Below are 14,451 nucleotides of genomic sequence, written 5' to 3' on the forward strand. Positions count from 1 at the left end.
TTCAATGACTAAATTTCAGGAACCACAGATTGTAAATGAACACACTTCAGCCAATGAAAATACAACATGAGGTGTTTGTTTAGACCTGACCAAATGTAAACTGTGTCAACAAAATTATTCACACACCCTCCGTCACTATGTGATGGAGTGCGAAAAGATACGTGAATTCAGAGACAATTCTATAACCAATGTTCCAAGGATGGGTAAATATTTCATTCAAAATGATCTGCTATCAGAAATTTTAGGAAAATATCCCCAGTTTGCTAACTGTAGGTAGTAACTAAGTGATTGTAACCTATCCACCACTGCCCACTGGATGGGGGGCGGTGTGCAGGACAAACATATCAATTGTGACACTAGCTCTCCCCATATGTCAGTTGCTTAATTTAGAAACTGTACTTGTGGTCGATCTCGAACCCATTGTTGATATGACGACTTATACTGTACTGAATTTTGTAACTAGCTCATCAAGATTGTAACTTGCTTAGCTAAATTAAATAAATTGTGGGGTTCAGTCCCTGAGTTCATTATGTGCCTCTGTAACCCTTTCCACTAATGCCCACAGGATGGGTATGGGGTGCATAATAAATTAAATAAACTGTTTATTCAAGGTCAATAGCCACCACAAATAGTAGATTCTTTTCACAATCTTATGAAAAGATATTTTTGCACCATTGATATCCTCCATATATATGTGCATAAGAATGGACAAAACCTGACTGCTTGCTGCATCAATCCCTTGGATGTAATGAACGAACCCCAAAAAAACCAGCGTTGAATGTAATGAAACGCCATTTTCTGGGTGGGTCCCAGAGGCTCCCCGGAGCTTACCAGGCTGATATGCTAATGTCAGACTTTGGCATCAGTCATGTGTACGGAGCTCTTATGGGCCTACCGGGGACCACGAGCCAGAACCTGGCCCCTTCAGAGAGGCAAGGGGAGCAATGGCCTATAGATACCCCCGTGTGGTTGGAAGCATTCTATGTCTGCCATCAACCGGGTTAGGCACCCAGAAATGTAGGCATCCCCAAACAAACCCCTATTCTGGTGAAAATTGCAACCAAAAACTGAACGAGTGGATAGAGCTCCCCAAACAAAAACGAGCAAACTAGTATGATGTCACCCATCATGCACCGCTGTCTGCGCAGCTCCCCCCTCCCCGGGAGAGGGAAGGGGTAGCCCCAGACCTACCTCGCTAGTGATCCACACTCCAGTTCTGAGTGTGGTCAAAACATGCGAAAATCCGCCGACCGGAGGGAGGGAGGGAATCTGAGGAGCCTCCAGGACTCACCCAGAAAATGGCGTTTCATTACATTCAACGCTGGTTACAATGTGGCTACAAGTAGCCCAATCCGGCATCCCAGACCAGAACAAAAGGAAAACAAGCACTGCCGAGACACAGCACGGAAAGAAGAGATATGAACAAATGAACGAGAAGGCCAAAAACCCAGAAGCTGCCCGAAATAGACCCACAAGCCCTAGAAAGAACCGGAGGGAAGCGCCACCGAACGACGAGACATATACCAGTAAAACGGGAAGGAGCAAAACCATCTTGAACCATCGAGAACACATAGAAGCAAACACAAAGGACGAAGGCACAGAAAAACCCAGTCGCACCCGAGACCAAAAGTCATGCAGAACCCCAAGAAGAGGGGGACATGATGGAGAAGGCCCATCCCAGGAAAAATGGGCCAAGAATATAGAAAAGCACCCACCAACAGGGCGGAAGCAACGGGCATAATGGGCAAGGAACCGAGCCCGGGGAAGGGCCGACACCCAATTAGTTGTGTGGAGAGGGGGGAAGGTAAAACCCCACTCCACAAACCACAAGCCTTGCCCAGAGGGGTAGAAAAATCCAGGCGGGGTCCAACGGGGCTTGAGGCCCCCTACGTCAGCCCCACCCCAGCCCCGGGAACCCACCCGGCAGGCCCCAGGGCCGAGCTGTCTCCCAAAAGCCCCAGCCTCAAGAAAAACCAGGGCAGCCATGAAAAGCACTAAGGAAGAGAGTCCACTGGCAGACTCTTACAACACGGCTGGATACACGGGGTTCACCACACCTTCATCAGGGCTCTTGTAAACAGACACCATTTAAAAAAAAATCGCGGGCCAAATTCCTGGGTGTGAGGGGCCTCAGAATTGAGTGAGCCACCAAGCCTGATGCACGCAGCATGAGCTCACAGTACTGCTGTTCAGTTTGTGACCACAGCATCGCCTAAAAAGGCCATAATATACATGTTCATGCTATTATTTAGCGATGATATTATTACAGAAGACCCCTGACTGTGATCAAAATGACCAGGATTCTGATAATAGCAGGATTGTTGTGATAATTAGCACTGTAGTGGGAGGAGTAATCTTGGTGGGGAGGGAGGTAGCATTATCTGCTGACTCTGTGTGGCCACCTTTTACTGTCTGGACTCACTATACCAGCTTATTTGTTCGCTATGGTAAACAAAACATGCAGATACTTATATGTAACGTCTGTATATAAAAGCAAAAACAGTATGGTGGGAGGAGAATGGTGGCGAGTCAGGTGAGGTGAGGGAGGGAGGGAGTGGCAGCCATTGCCATTGCCACTCAGCATACCAACTTAGTGGTTTGTTATGGTGAACACGAATGTAGATACTTATATATAACGTGTATATACAGTGTAATAACATCAAAAGGAGTGTGGGGGAGAAGCCATTTTAGTGATGGGTGTGGCAACATCTGCATGATTTGTCATGTTGGTAGAGGTGGTCACTATGCTCTTTGGGCATTATACCGACTTAGTTGAACAGTTATGGTGAACAAAACATGTAAATACTTATATATAACATCTGTATATAGGGCAATAACACCACAAACAGTATTGTTGGGGGGTAAAATTTTAGTGCGTCTGACCTTGAATGTGTGAGGGAAGCAGCCGCCACCTGACAGTGTAGCGACGTCTCTTAGTGTCTGAACTAACTATATCAACTTAGTTGTACAGTTGTGGTGAAAAAAACATGTAGATACTTATATATATAACGTCTGTATATAGTGAATAAAAGCAAAAACAGTATTGTGGGAGGAAAATGTGGGGTGAGTCAGGTGAGTTGAGGGAGGGAGGAAGTAGCAGCCAGTGGCGGACTGCCACTGGCTGCCACTGCCACTCAGCATGCCAACTTAGGGGTTCATTATGGTGAACACGAATGTAGATACTTATATATAACGTCTGTATATAGTGAATAAAAGCAAAAAAGTATGGTGGGAGGAGAATGTGAGCGAGTGAGGTGTTGAAGGAGTGAGTAGCAGCAAGTGGCTGGCTGGTGTATGGCGGTCACTCCTCGTTACTTTTTGACTCATAATACCAACTTAGTGGTTCGTTATGGTGAACAAAACATGCAGATACTTATATATGACCTTTATATATAGTGTAATAACCGACAAAGTATTTGTTCACTGTTTGATGAACATAAAAATTGAATCAACAATATGCACACCATATTTTTGAGGGCAGCGATGATTCACTCATTTTATTATATAAATATATCACACTACACACTATTGAATAATATTACAGCAAAAAACTACGAAAAATCAATCAGAGACATTGAAATAATTAGGTAATTATCTCTTTGTGGCCACTCCTGCCTGACAGCTGGCGAGCAACAGACCGCCTGGGACGCACGCTGAGTCGGCGCCTGCTTTTTGCCAGACTTCCCCACCCTTTAGCGGGCAATATATGCCACTTACGATTTTTTTATTATTTTTCCCATGATCAGAAAACACAAGTTAACAGGTTTAGAAGAAAAAATTATTTTTCCTTTTTTGGTATGCGCCTGTGGGTGACAAATGCTAATTAACCCTGAGCAACACAAGGGTTAACTAAATGAAAAATGCCCAAAAAAGCAGGAAAGGAATGATAAACTTTCAACTGCCCGGCAGCCATATGCAAAGAGTGGGTTACAACAAACCACAGCTGTGGGATGGTGTGCCACAACCAGAGCACTGCCCTGGCAGTCAGTTGTGGCAACTCAAACTGTATAGCAAAAATTTGCCAAAAATATAAACAACGAAATGGCTGATCTGAGAGGAGGGAAGAGCAGGGGTACCAAAAGCACCGGAAAATAACGTGCAATAAATGTATGATGAACCAAACAAAAAAGTTGATACTGTATATTAATATATATATACCGATATTTTTGTTTTCCCCAAGGACAAAACATCCAAGCAAAAGATGGATGCATCTGATGCGAGGGTGCATAAATCAAGCTGGCAAATACAGTAATACTAATTCAGAAAGGGAAGGAGGGGATGAAAACCTCTTCTCCTGCAGCAACAACCTCTGCCCAGAAGGCACAAGAGTCTAAGCGCTCCAGGTGGACTCCCCCTGAGCCCGAGGAACCCCCAACAAAGGCCCCGGGGAAGAGCCCTCTTCTATGCCCACCACCCCTGAAGAAAAGGCGGCATCCAGGGAAAACGCACCCAAAAAGGAAGTCTGCTGGATTGACCCAGAAGCCTCGGTGGGAAAATTGGGCTCAACCACCTCCACGCCCAAATCAGAAGGGGCAGCCCCTGAAGACACCCGAGCCTCATCCCGTGTTAAACCCTGCCCCGACCCCGAAACCTTCAGACGTGGCTACTAAGTGGCTCCCAGAACTGAAGGGCAAGAGCTACGAGAAGAGGTTAGAGGCAGTAAATATGTCAAAACTAGAAGACAGAAGAAGAAGAGGTGATATGATCACTACGTACAAAATAGTAACAGGAATTGATAAAAATCAACCAACCCGGCTCGTTGTGATAAGCAGAATCGAGCATGCAACACAGCCGCTGCCTGATCTCCAAGATCAACAGACAAGGAATGAAAAAAGTGAAGTACAAGTGGGGAACTAGGTCCGCAAGAATACCCAACAGGCAGCATGACAGAAACAGTACGAGTGATCTTTTCCCTGAGGCAGGGGCAACGAATAACCTTTGACGTCGCACAAGGTGAGAGCAGGCTCAGAAGAAGCAGCCATTGTATAACTGAGCACACGGGTTTTCCAGAGCCCATAGGGTGAATTAGCTCTACAGGAAGTCCAGGCACTGGGGCCAGCTAAGTCAGCAGAACCCTGTCAGGTAGCAGGCAAACTGATCGCCAGTAGCAGCTACGAAACCTCGGGAGCAACAGAGGAGGACTACTAACACAACCTAGGCTTGCCTAATAACAAGCTAAGCAGACCACCTCTGTCTAAACAAGATGAGAATGCCAGAGAATGAAAATAAAATAAAAACAAAAAACCCCAAAGACACACAACAAACAAACTGGCAGTCAGAGAAACATTGACCACTGCGTTGAAGTAAGGCTAGCTGCACCAGCCGCAGTGTGCCCCTCCCAGTCAATAACACTCCCCTACCTGGGCCAAGACAGAAAGGCCTAGACTCATGACATACCTCAAGGGCGAAGACAACATCAAGCGATAAAGTTCTCAAATAGGGAGTGATTCCTGAATGCCCAAGGTAAGATAACCCTGACATACAAGAGCAGTACTCACAGAGCACCTAGGGAAGGTCACCCTAGGCGCATGCTGCTCCTGTACACTAAGACGCCTGGCCACCATACCACACACAGCTGAAACAGCCACACAGCTGATCACCAGCACATCAGTTCAAGAACTGGAGTGGCAGGCTGCTGGCTCCCCTTCCTGGGGAGGGGGGGAAGCACTTCATGTGGGTAAACACTTTTTGTTGCTTGTTGGATTTCTTTCTAGAGGCGATAATTTTGATCTTTTGAATATAGATTGCACAGGTTAACCAGTGGTCAGTTTTGATTCGCCTACCTTTCTGGGCCCTTCCCCAGTCGATGGCAATTATGACATACTTTAAATGTAAAGTGCTCATAGGCCATTGCTTCCTGCACCTCTCTGAGGGGGGACCAGGTTCTGGTTCATGGTCCCCGGTAGACATAAGGATTCCTTTGATTGATGACCCCAAACTAATATAGCACATGTCAGTTTGGATAGCTTCAGGGAGCCTACGAGGGCTCCCTACACTCAGAAAGTGTAGGGAGATATACTCTGAAAGTCAATGTGGAGGTTGAAGAAGTGGAGCACACCACCAAGTGAGCCTACTGTGAGCTTAACTAGGAACAATCCATTAAAATTTCCCCACTGTGATACTTCTATAAACAAATGGGTCAATTGGTCCAATACAGTTCCCCCCTTCTACAATATGAAACAGTAAATGGAACTGAGAAACAAACAATTTTACCTATATCCAGTAAATTGCTGAAAATAAAAATAACATTACAGTATCAGAATTAATATAGAACAGCATGTGTTATCTAATAAGATTAAATAAAAAACATAAAAATCTTACTTAAAATATGGACAGCCAGAAGCTAATAAAGCTTTGCTAACTTTCACAGTCCCATCCGAGAGCTTTACAGTTCCATCGCACAGAGCTGCAAAATGTCGAAATGTTGAGAGCTCTTTTAAAACTCTCGATGCATGTAGTGTTCCTGTTGTGTACTCTTGGCGATTCATTTTGTCAGCTACTACACATCCCTACACTCACTTAACAGAATTTTGCACATGGTAGTTTTGTAGTTCTGCAAAGGAAAATGTATTTCATTATTGCATGAAACCAGAGATGTGTTATATTTTTGTTAGGTTTATTATCCCAATTTATAGCTTGTTTATATTTAATATTTTACCTATGTATTTTATCTCTAAACTCCATTAGTTATGCCATAAAGTAGAGTGATATTACGCAATCATCATGTGACTAGTGAGAGTACTTTATCATTTTCTTTAGCATACATAATTATTGATATTCCATGCAAGGTATGGTATGTAAAATTCTGTCTTGTAATGTAGAGTGCACATTTCTTAAAAATGTTAAGCGACTAATGCTTTAAAATGCATATATATTCAAATAAACAACTTATCTGCAAAAGAATAAACTAAATGGTTTGAATACATGTGGGGCGATCAAGAAAAGCATCTCCTGGAATATCTCAGGCTACAGGGTGATATGGTGAATATGGAGAGTATAATGGGTAGTGAATGTAATAAGTTATTAGAGGTTGTTAGTTGTGTGATGAATGTACTCACCTAGTTGTCCTTGCAGGAGTTGAGCTTTGGCTCTTTGGTCCCGCCTGTCAACTGTCAATCTACTGGTGTACAGATTCCTGAGCTTCTCGAGCTCTATCATATCTACATTTGAAACTGTGTATGGAGTCAGCCTCCACCACATCACTTCCTAGTGCATTCCATTTACTAACTACTCTGACATTGAAGAAGTTCTTTCTAATGTCTCTGTGGCACATTTGGGTACTCAGCTTCCACCTGTGACCCCTTGTGCATGTACCACCCATGTTAAATAATCCATCCTTGTCTATCCTGTCAATTCTCCTGAGAATTCAGTGTGTGATGATCATGTCTCCTCCCGAGCTCTTCTGTCTTCCAGTGACGTGAGGTGCAGTTCCCGCAGCCTTTCGTCATATCTCATGCCTCTTAGTTCAGAGACCAGCCTAGTGGCATATTTTTTAACTTTTTCCAGCTTCATCTTGTGCTTGACAAGGTACGGGCTCCATGCTGGGGGCTGCATACTCCAGGATTGGCCTTACATATGTAGTATACAACATTCTGAAGGATTCCTTACACAGGTTTCTGAAGGCAGTTCGGATGTTAGCCTGCCTCGAATGCACTGCCGATGTTATTCTTTTTATGTGGGCTTCAGGAGACAGGTTTGGCATAATATCAACTCCTAGATCTCTCTCTCTGTCTGTTTCGTGAAGGACTTCATCTTCCATTCTGTATCTAGTGTCTGGTCTCATATTTCCTCTCCCTAGTTTCATTACCTTATATTTACTTGGGTTGAACTTTAGTAGCCATTTGTTGGACCATTCCTTTAGTTTGTCTAGGTCAACTTGTAGCCTTATCTTCTTCTTGTCTTAGATGTAGCCCGCATCTTCTTCTGTCTTAATCCTCCTCATACTTTTTGCATCATCAGCAAACATTGAGAGGAACGAGTCTATTCCCTCTGGGAGATCATTTACATATACTGTATTAGAAACAGTATAGGCCCAAGGACTGATCCCTGTGGGACACCACTGGTGATGCCACGCCACTCCGAGTCCTCCCCCCCCCCTCACAGTGACGCACTGTCTTCTGTTGCTTAGGTACTCCCTTATCCAGTGGAGTACCTTCCCTTTCACTGCCGCCTGCATCTCCAGCTTGTGCACTAGTCTCTTATGTGGTACTGTGTCAAAAGCTTTCTGGCAATCCAAAAATATGCAGTCTGCCCAGCCCTCTCTATATTGCCTGATTTGTGTTACCTGGTCATAGAATTTAATTAATCCTGTGAGGCATGATTTGCCAGCCTTGAACCCATGCTGATGTTGTGTTACAAATTCTTTCACTCCAGATGTTCCACTAGTTTTTTTGCACAATCTTCTCCATCATCTTGCTTGGTATGCAAGATAAGGCCTGTAGTTCAGTACCGCCTGGCTTTCACCCTTCTTGTATATCGGGACTACATTGGCCGTCTTCCAAATTTTTGGCACTTCACCTGTTACCAGTGATTTGTTGTACACCATGGATAGTGGCAGGCACAGAGCTTCTGCTCCTTCCTTTAGTATCCATGGTGAGATTCCATCCGGGCCTATAGCCTTTGTCACATCCAAATCTAGCAGATGCTTCCTCACCTCCCCACTGGTAATCACAAACTCCTCTAGTGGTGTCTGGTTAGATACTCCCTCTCTTATCTCTAGGACTTTTCCTTGCTCTACTGTGAAGACCTGGAATTTCTTATTGAGTACTTCGCACACTTCCTTGTCGTCTGTAGTGAATGTCTGCCCCTATCCTCAGTTTTATTACCTGTTCCTTCACTGTTGATTTTCTCCTGATGTGGCTGTGCAGCAATTTAGGTTGAGTCTTTGCCTTGCTCTAATGTGGTACTGTAGTTGTGGTAGTTGAGTTGTCTGTAATGAATCTGGGGGTTGTTCTTGAAGTTCTGATGTTTGTAGATGTGATATTTGTAGTGGTTGCAGAGTGTGTGGTCATACTTAAGGTTACAATGATAGTTGTGGTCTTCAAATTGGCGGTAATTGTTGTAGTGATGATTGTACTCACCTAGTTGTGCTTGCAGGGGTTGAGCTTTGGCTTTTTGGCCCTGCCTCTCAACTTTCAATCAACTGGTCTCCCCCCCCCCCCAGGAAGCAGCCCATAGCAGCTGTCTAACTCCCAGGTACCTATTTACTGCTAGGTGAAAAGGGGCATCAGGGTAAAAGAAACTCTGCCCATTTGTTTCTGCCTCCGCAGGGGATCAATCCCTGGACCCTAAGACTACAAATCTTGAGTGCTGTCCACTCAGCCGTCAGGCCCCTGCACTAACAATGTGGTAGTGGCATTGTGTTTATAATGATTGTGGTGGTGGAAGTTGTGGTGTCTGCATCGGTGGTGTAGTTGTGGAAGCTATGATGTTTATATCAGTGATGTGGTGGTGGATTTTTTTTTTTTCAGGAATATTCCTGCGCGGGCCCTAAACCTCTGGCTTGCCCACTAAGTGTTACTTGTTTCTGTTTTACTTAGGCGGAGTATAAGTATTTATAACTCATATGTTGGCTTCAGTAAGATTTTCCCCCATGTGTTTGACAACTTCTTTTGCTCTGTTGAATCTAAGTTGAAATCTTATTGGGTTTGTAACTGCACTGTGTTAGATAATGTTCCAGTAGTCTGTCGGGTATTTCCGACAGTGCTGATATTTTCTCTCATCTTCTTGAACCTGTAAGCCTATTTCCCATTCACATGGGTATTAAAGCCTGATGTGATCTAAGTGTACTTCTGTTGTACTGTGATGATGGAAGTTGTAGTGTTTGTACAAGTAATGTGGAGGTGGAAGTTGGGGTGTCTGTACCAGTGGTGTAGTGGTGAAAGTTGAGGTGTTTGTATCAGTGGTGTGGTGGGGAAAGATATGATGTATTAGTGGTGTGGTGGTGGTGGTGGCCATTGTGGCCACAATGAAAGAAGCCTTAGTGTTATGATCACATTGTACTTCAGTATTTAAAGGTTTCAAGTCAACACAATGAAGCTTCTCATGTCAATTTTAATAACATCCAAAGTTTTGTGTTCAAGTATTTTATGTGCCTAGTCATTACAAGAAGACATTCTCAAAATATTAAATGAAGATAAGCCATCAGCTTCCTGTCTCCATCAGTGCCATTAGTGATGGTGGCCCTCGGGTAAATCCAGGTAACTATAACGATACCAAATTATCATGTGTCGAGATCAGGACTTCTTATTGGCCACGTAAGTGGTGTGTGAGTTGCCACAGATTCATGACCTATATGACTACCTGATTTACCGGAGGGCCACTAACTCTAGTGGCCTCAACAAGGACAAGAAGCCGGTGGCTTGTTGAACCACCTCCTCTTCCCCCCCATTTGCCGCGATGATTCATTTCCAGGTAGATTTTAAAACTTAACACAGTTTTGGCAGTTACGGCTTCAGCGGCCTTATAACATGGGGTTCCATGGGCTTATAACCCTGTGGGTGATAAAGCATCTCCTGTTCTCAGTGCTACATTGTGGCTCGTTGAGCTTGAAACCGTTGCTCCTTGTTTGTGTTACATCTGACCTTTTGAAGAAATTGTCTGGATCAACATCCTCTAACTTGTTCAGTACAGTATTTTAAAAGTTTCAATGAGATCTGCCCTGCCATGTCTGGTTTGCAGTGCTGTTAGCCTTGTAGCCTTCAACTATTCCTAATATGAGAAATGACTTAGAGGTACTGTATAGGGACTTCTGAATGGTTCAAATCAATTTTAATTAATTTTATTTGAACCAACTTTAATCCAAATATCCAATTTACAAATAAACTAACTCATTGGAGTTAGAATAGCATCTCTTGAATTACTGGATGAGTTAGGTTATGTTGGGATGCATTATGCGTAATTTGGAAATGGAGCAGTTTAAACTAAAACCATCATCATACACATTAGTAAATTTGTATAATCTACCTACAGATAAGATCTCAGTTTTACTAAAATGGCTTCTGTGACAGTTTTACCAATCAAACTATCACAAGATAGGCCTGGGCTCCAGGCTGGACTGAGGGTATAGAACTCTCAGAACCAACTAGATGAAAACTACATACAAAAACTACAGATATTCCTTTCCTATTGATATAAATATACTGTGTATGCACTGTATGTATATATGTACTGTATGTATGTATGTATGTATGTATGTATGTATGTATGTATGTATGTATGTATGTCGTATGTACAGTATGTATGTATGTATGGGTATATGTATGAATAAAATACATATTGGTAAGATATAGGATCATTAAATACTGCAACCATGGTCTGAATCCTTCTATATACACAGCACAGACCATGTCGAACCTCTATATATACTCAGTACAGGCCAGGTTTTGAAATCACTATTTTGAAAATTGCCTTTATTGAGTATACACAATACTTAATACAAGTAATAATAGGATAATACGTAGTAAAATCTCAAAAGAACATCTATCATTAATGTGAAATCAAATATTTCTAGATACAGCCATTAAATGTTTATTGACTTAATATCAATATTTACAATGAACAAATCCAAAGAAGCTGTGATGAAAGTTCGAACCTATGTGCTGGGTGTTCCAGGCACGCTCTAGTCAACTGCACCATGACATGGTCAAAAGAATTGCAACCTGGGGTACAACAGCACCCACTTGGATTCCCGAGGCTTCTACTGAAGCCGAACCAGAGTTTCACACAATTCCCCCATGCACTTGGGCTATGTCGTCCAGTAGTTCTATCTCTGACGCCCCCCTCTTTCAATACACACAGAAATTACATTATCATGATGTATCAATGAACAAATCAATTATATTCCCAGGTTGCAATTCTTTTGACCATGTCGTGGCGCAGTTGGCGAGAGCGTGCCTGGGAACACCCAGTGCATATGTTCAAACATTCAACACGGGTCCTGCGGATTTGTTCATTGATACATCATGATAATGTGATTTCTCTGTGCATCAATAATTACCTTTTGCAAATACTGCATTACAGTCATATTTAATCGATCTTACCTAATCAAGTACAGTATCATTAAATATTTATTATTTAAGAGCACAACAAAATTAAGGAACTACAGAACAAAATATGTAAATACTGTACAGTACTGTATACCTGCAATGGAACAACTGGAACAATGTTAGCAATGCACTGGTGATATAAATGGAACTTGCAAAAAAAGGCATTATTTTTTTTAAATACTGTAAGAACTTTTAAAGTTTATAAATAAGGACCAATCCGTAGATCTCCGGTTGAGGCCATAATGATTAGGGCAGGTGTACCGTCACTGAAGTAGCTACGATGCCACAGTGTCGAATGAGCCTCCTGGTGGCAGAGTACTGTATGCCCCAGCTGCCAAATGGCAAAATTTTTCAGCCGGATGAATAAAAAACACATCATCGTTATCCAGTGGTCCCCCATAGAGCAAGAGGCAGACACCAACTACTATAGAAACACTATAGGGGCACTACAGCTCACCGAAGACCAGTTGATCCAAGTGCCTCTTGCCCAACACAATGCCAAAATCCTCCATATATTTATACAAGTTCTTATATTCTTGTAAAGCCACTATCATGCATAGCGTTGCAGGAAGGTCCTTATTCTAATTTTCCCCGGAATACGACCCACCAAATCCTTTAACAACCAGGTATCCATTCACTTCTGGGTAAACAGGCTATGTTCCGAACCATAATGGAAACTGACCCAAGTATAGGATGGGTTAGACCAAGTATCGCGTTTTCAAAAGGGTCGCCCGTGTTGGAAAAGACGAACGCTGAAAGAATATTGTTGAAAACATCTTGATAACTGATTAAACCAAAATTATTTATTAGTCAGAAGAAAGACAGAAACGCAATCTATATGTAAAACCTCTACCAGACAAATATTTTAAGTAAAACCGAAGATATTTGTAGTTGTATAAAAGTGGCAGTTTTCATCGCTCGTCGAGCTCGAAAACCGCAGCATTCATCTCAGAACCATGCCTATTTCACGCAGATTCCTTAATAAACGTAAGAGTTTTATATGTCACAAGAGAGACAGATATATAAGCTTCGTTCTAAATACCTTACCATGGGCATATTTAAATTTAAAGCGAAGATATGTGTACTTTTATAATAGCCGAGCTCTGACTCCGGACAGATCGATCGACGGAGCAACTCTCTCTCAGAACAATGCTTATTTCACGTGAATTCGTTAATAAACATATATGTTTTATATGTCTCAAGAAAGGCAGACATATAAGCTTCACTTTAAACACCTTACCATACACATATTTAAAGTTCTAATGAAGATACATGTATTTTAAAAATTACGGAGCTCCGACCCCACAGTTATTGATTGGCACCCGGTCAATCCTCTCCGGCCAGGATACGAACCCAGGCCAAACATCACAATCTCAAAACATTCCTGAGACACCACGCAATGTGTAAGTCAATGTATCAGCATCCCCAGGTGCAGCACCAGCCAGTTGTCTATAATCATGGAAGTTGGTATGGTGGCAGGTGTGGAGGATAGGCAGGGCTGGGGGCCCATGCAGGTGTACGGGGGTGGGGTAGGTGTTGGGGGTAGGTGTAGGGGGTAGGTGTAGGGGGTAGGTGTAGGGGGTAGGTGTAGGGGGTAGGTGTAGGGGGTAGGTGTAGGGGGTAGGTGTAGGGGGTATGTGTAAGGGGGGGTGGGGTAGGTAATGGGAGGGTAAGTAGGTGTATGGGGTAGGTGAAGGGGAGGTAGGAGTAGGGGTAGGTGTAGGGGGGGTAGTTGTAGGAGGGGGGTGTAGGTGTAGGCAGGTAGGTGAAGGGTGGTAGGTGAAGGGTGGTAGGTGTAGGGGGGTAGGTGTAGCGAGCAGGTGTAGGAACAGGTGTAGGGGTGCAGGCATAAGGAACAGTTATAGGCGCAGGTGTGTGGGAGTTGACAAACCCTCCTACACTCACCAGCTTTGAAAACAAATATATGCGTGATACCATTAAATACACACACACATTAAGAACGCCAAGAATATGTAAATGATTCTCAGTGTACGTCTATGCTTGTCAATGTTTAAGGTGTGAGGGTGTTGTGAGGGTGTGTTGTTTACCGTTTGCTCGGCGAGTGGTGGTGTTGTTGTTGTTGGTCGAGGAGAGCGACGACGATTGAGGGATGAGATGCGCCCCGACTGCCCGATACCGGGAAATAGCAAAGAAGGAAATTATCCTTACAGGCTTTTCAGGCCACAGCCCCCCTACAATCTCTTCAGGTCACAGCCCCCTACAACCTCTTCAGGCCACAGCCCCCTACAACCTCTTCAAGCCACAGCCCCCTACAACCTCTTCAGGTCACAGCTCCTACAACCTCTTCAGGCCACAGCCCCCTACAACTTCTTTAGGTCACATCAGCCCCCTACAGCCTCTTCAGGCCACAGCCCCCTACAACCTCTTCAGGCCACAGCCCCCT

General features: G+C 43.5%; 1 protein-coding gene across 5 annotated transcripts in view; it reads right to left on the bottom strand.

Moving 5' to 3' along the window:
* The window catches only part of LOC123760080 (gigaxonin), a 67,366-nt gene extending 53,118 nt beyond the window's left edge, over positions 1-14,248 (bottom strand). For 2 of the 5 annotated variants that reach the window (XM_069325257.1, XM_069325255.1), the window contains exons 1-2: positions 14,096-14,248; positions 6,322-6,553 (exon numbers count right to left, since the gene is read on the bottom strand). In XM_069325257.1, coding sequence (XP_069181358.1) covers positions 6,322-6,488 — 167 coding nt within the window. In that variant the 5' untranslated portion in view covers positions 6,489-6,553; positions 14,096-14,248. Of the gene's footprint in view, positions 1-6,321; positions 6,554-8,825; positions 8,981-13,952 lie in introns of those variants that run through there. The other 3 variants (XM_069325258.1, XM_069325256.1, XM_045745538.2) reach the window with 3 other exon arrangements.
* Between the last annotated feature and the right edge of the window lie 203 nt (positions 14,249-14,451).

The sequence above is a fragment of the Procambarus clarkii genome, chromosome 16 (genome assembly GCF_040958095.1).
Source record: "Procambarus clarkii isolate CNS0578487 chromosome 16, FALCON_Pclarkii_2.0, whole genome shotgun sequence".
Taxonomy (NCBI): domain Eukaryota; kingdom Metazoa; phylum Arthropoda; class Malacostraca; order Decapoda; family Cambaridae; genus Procambarus; species Procambarus clarkii.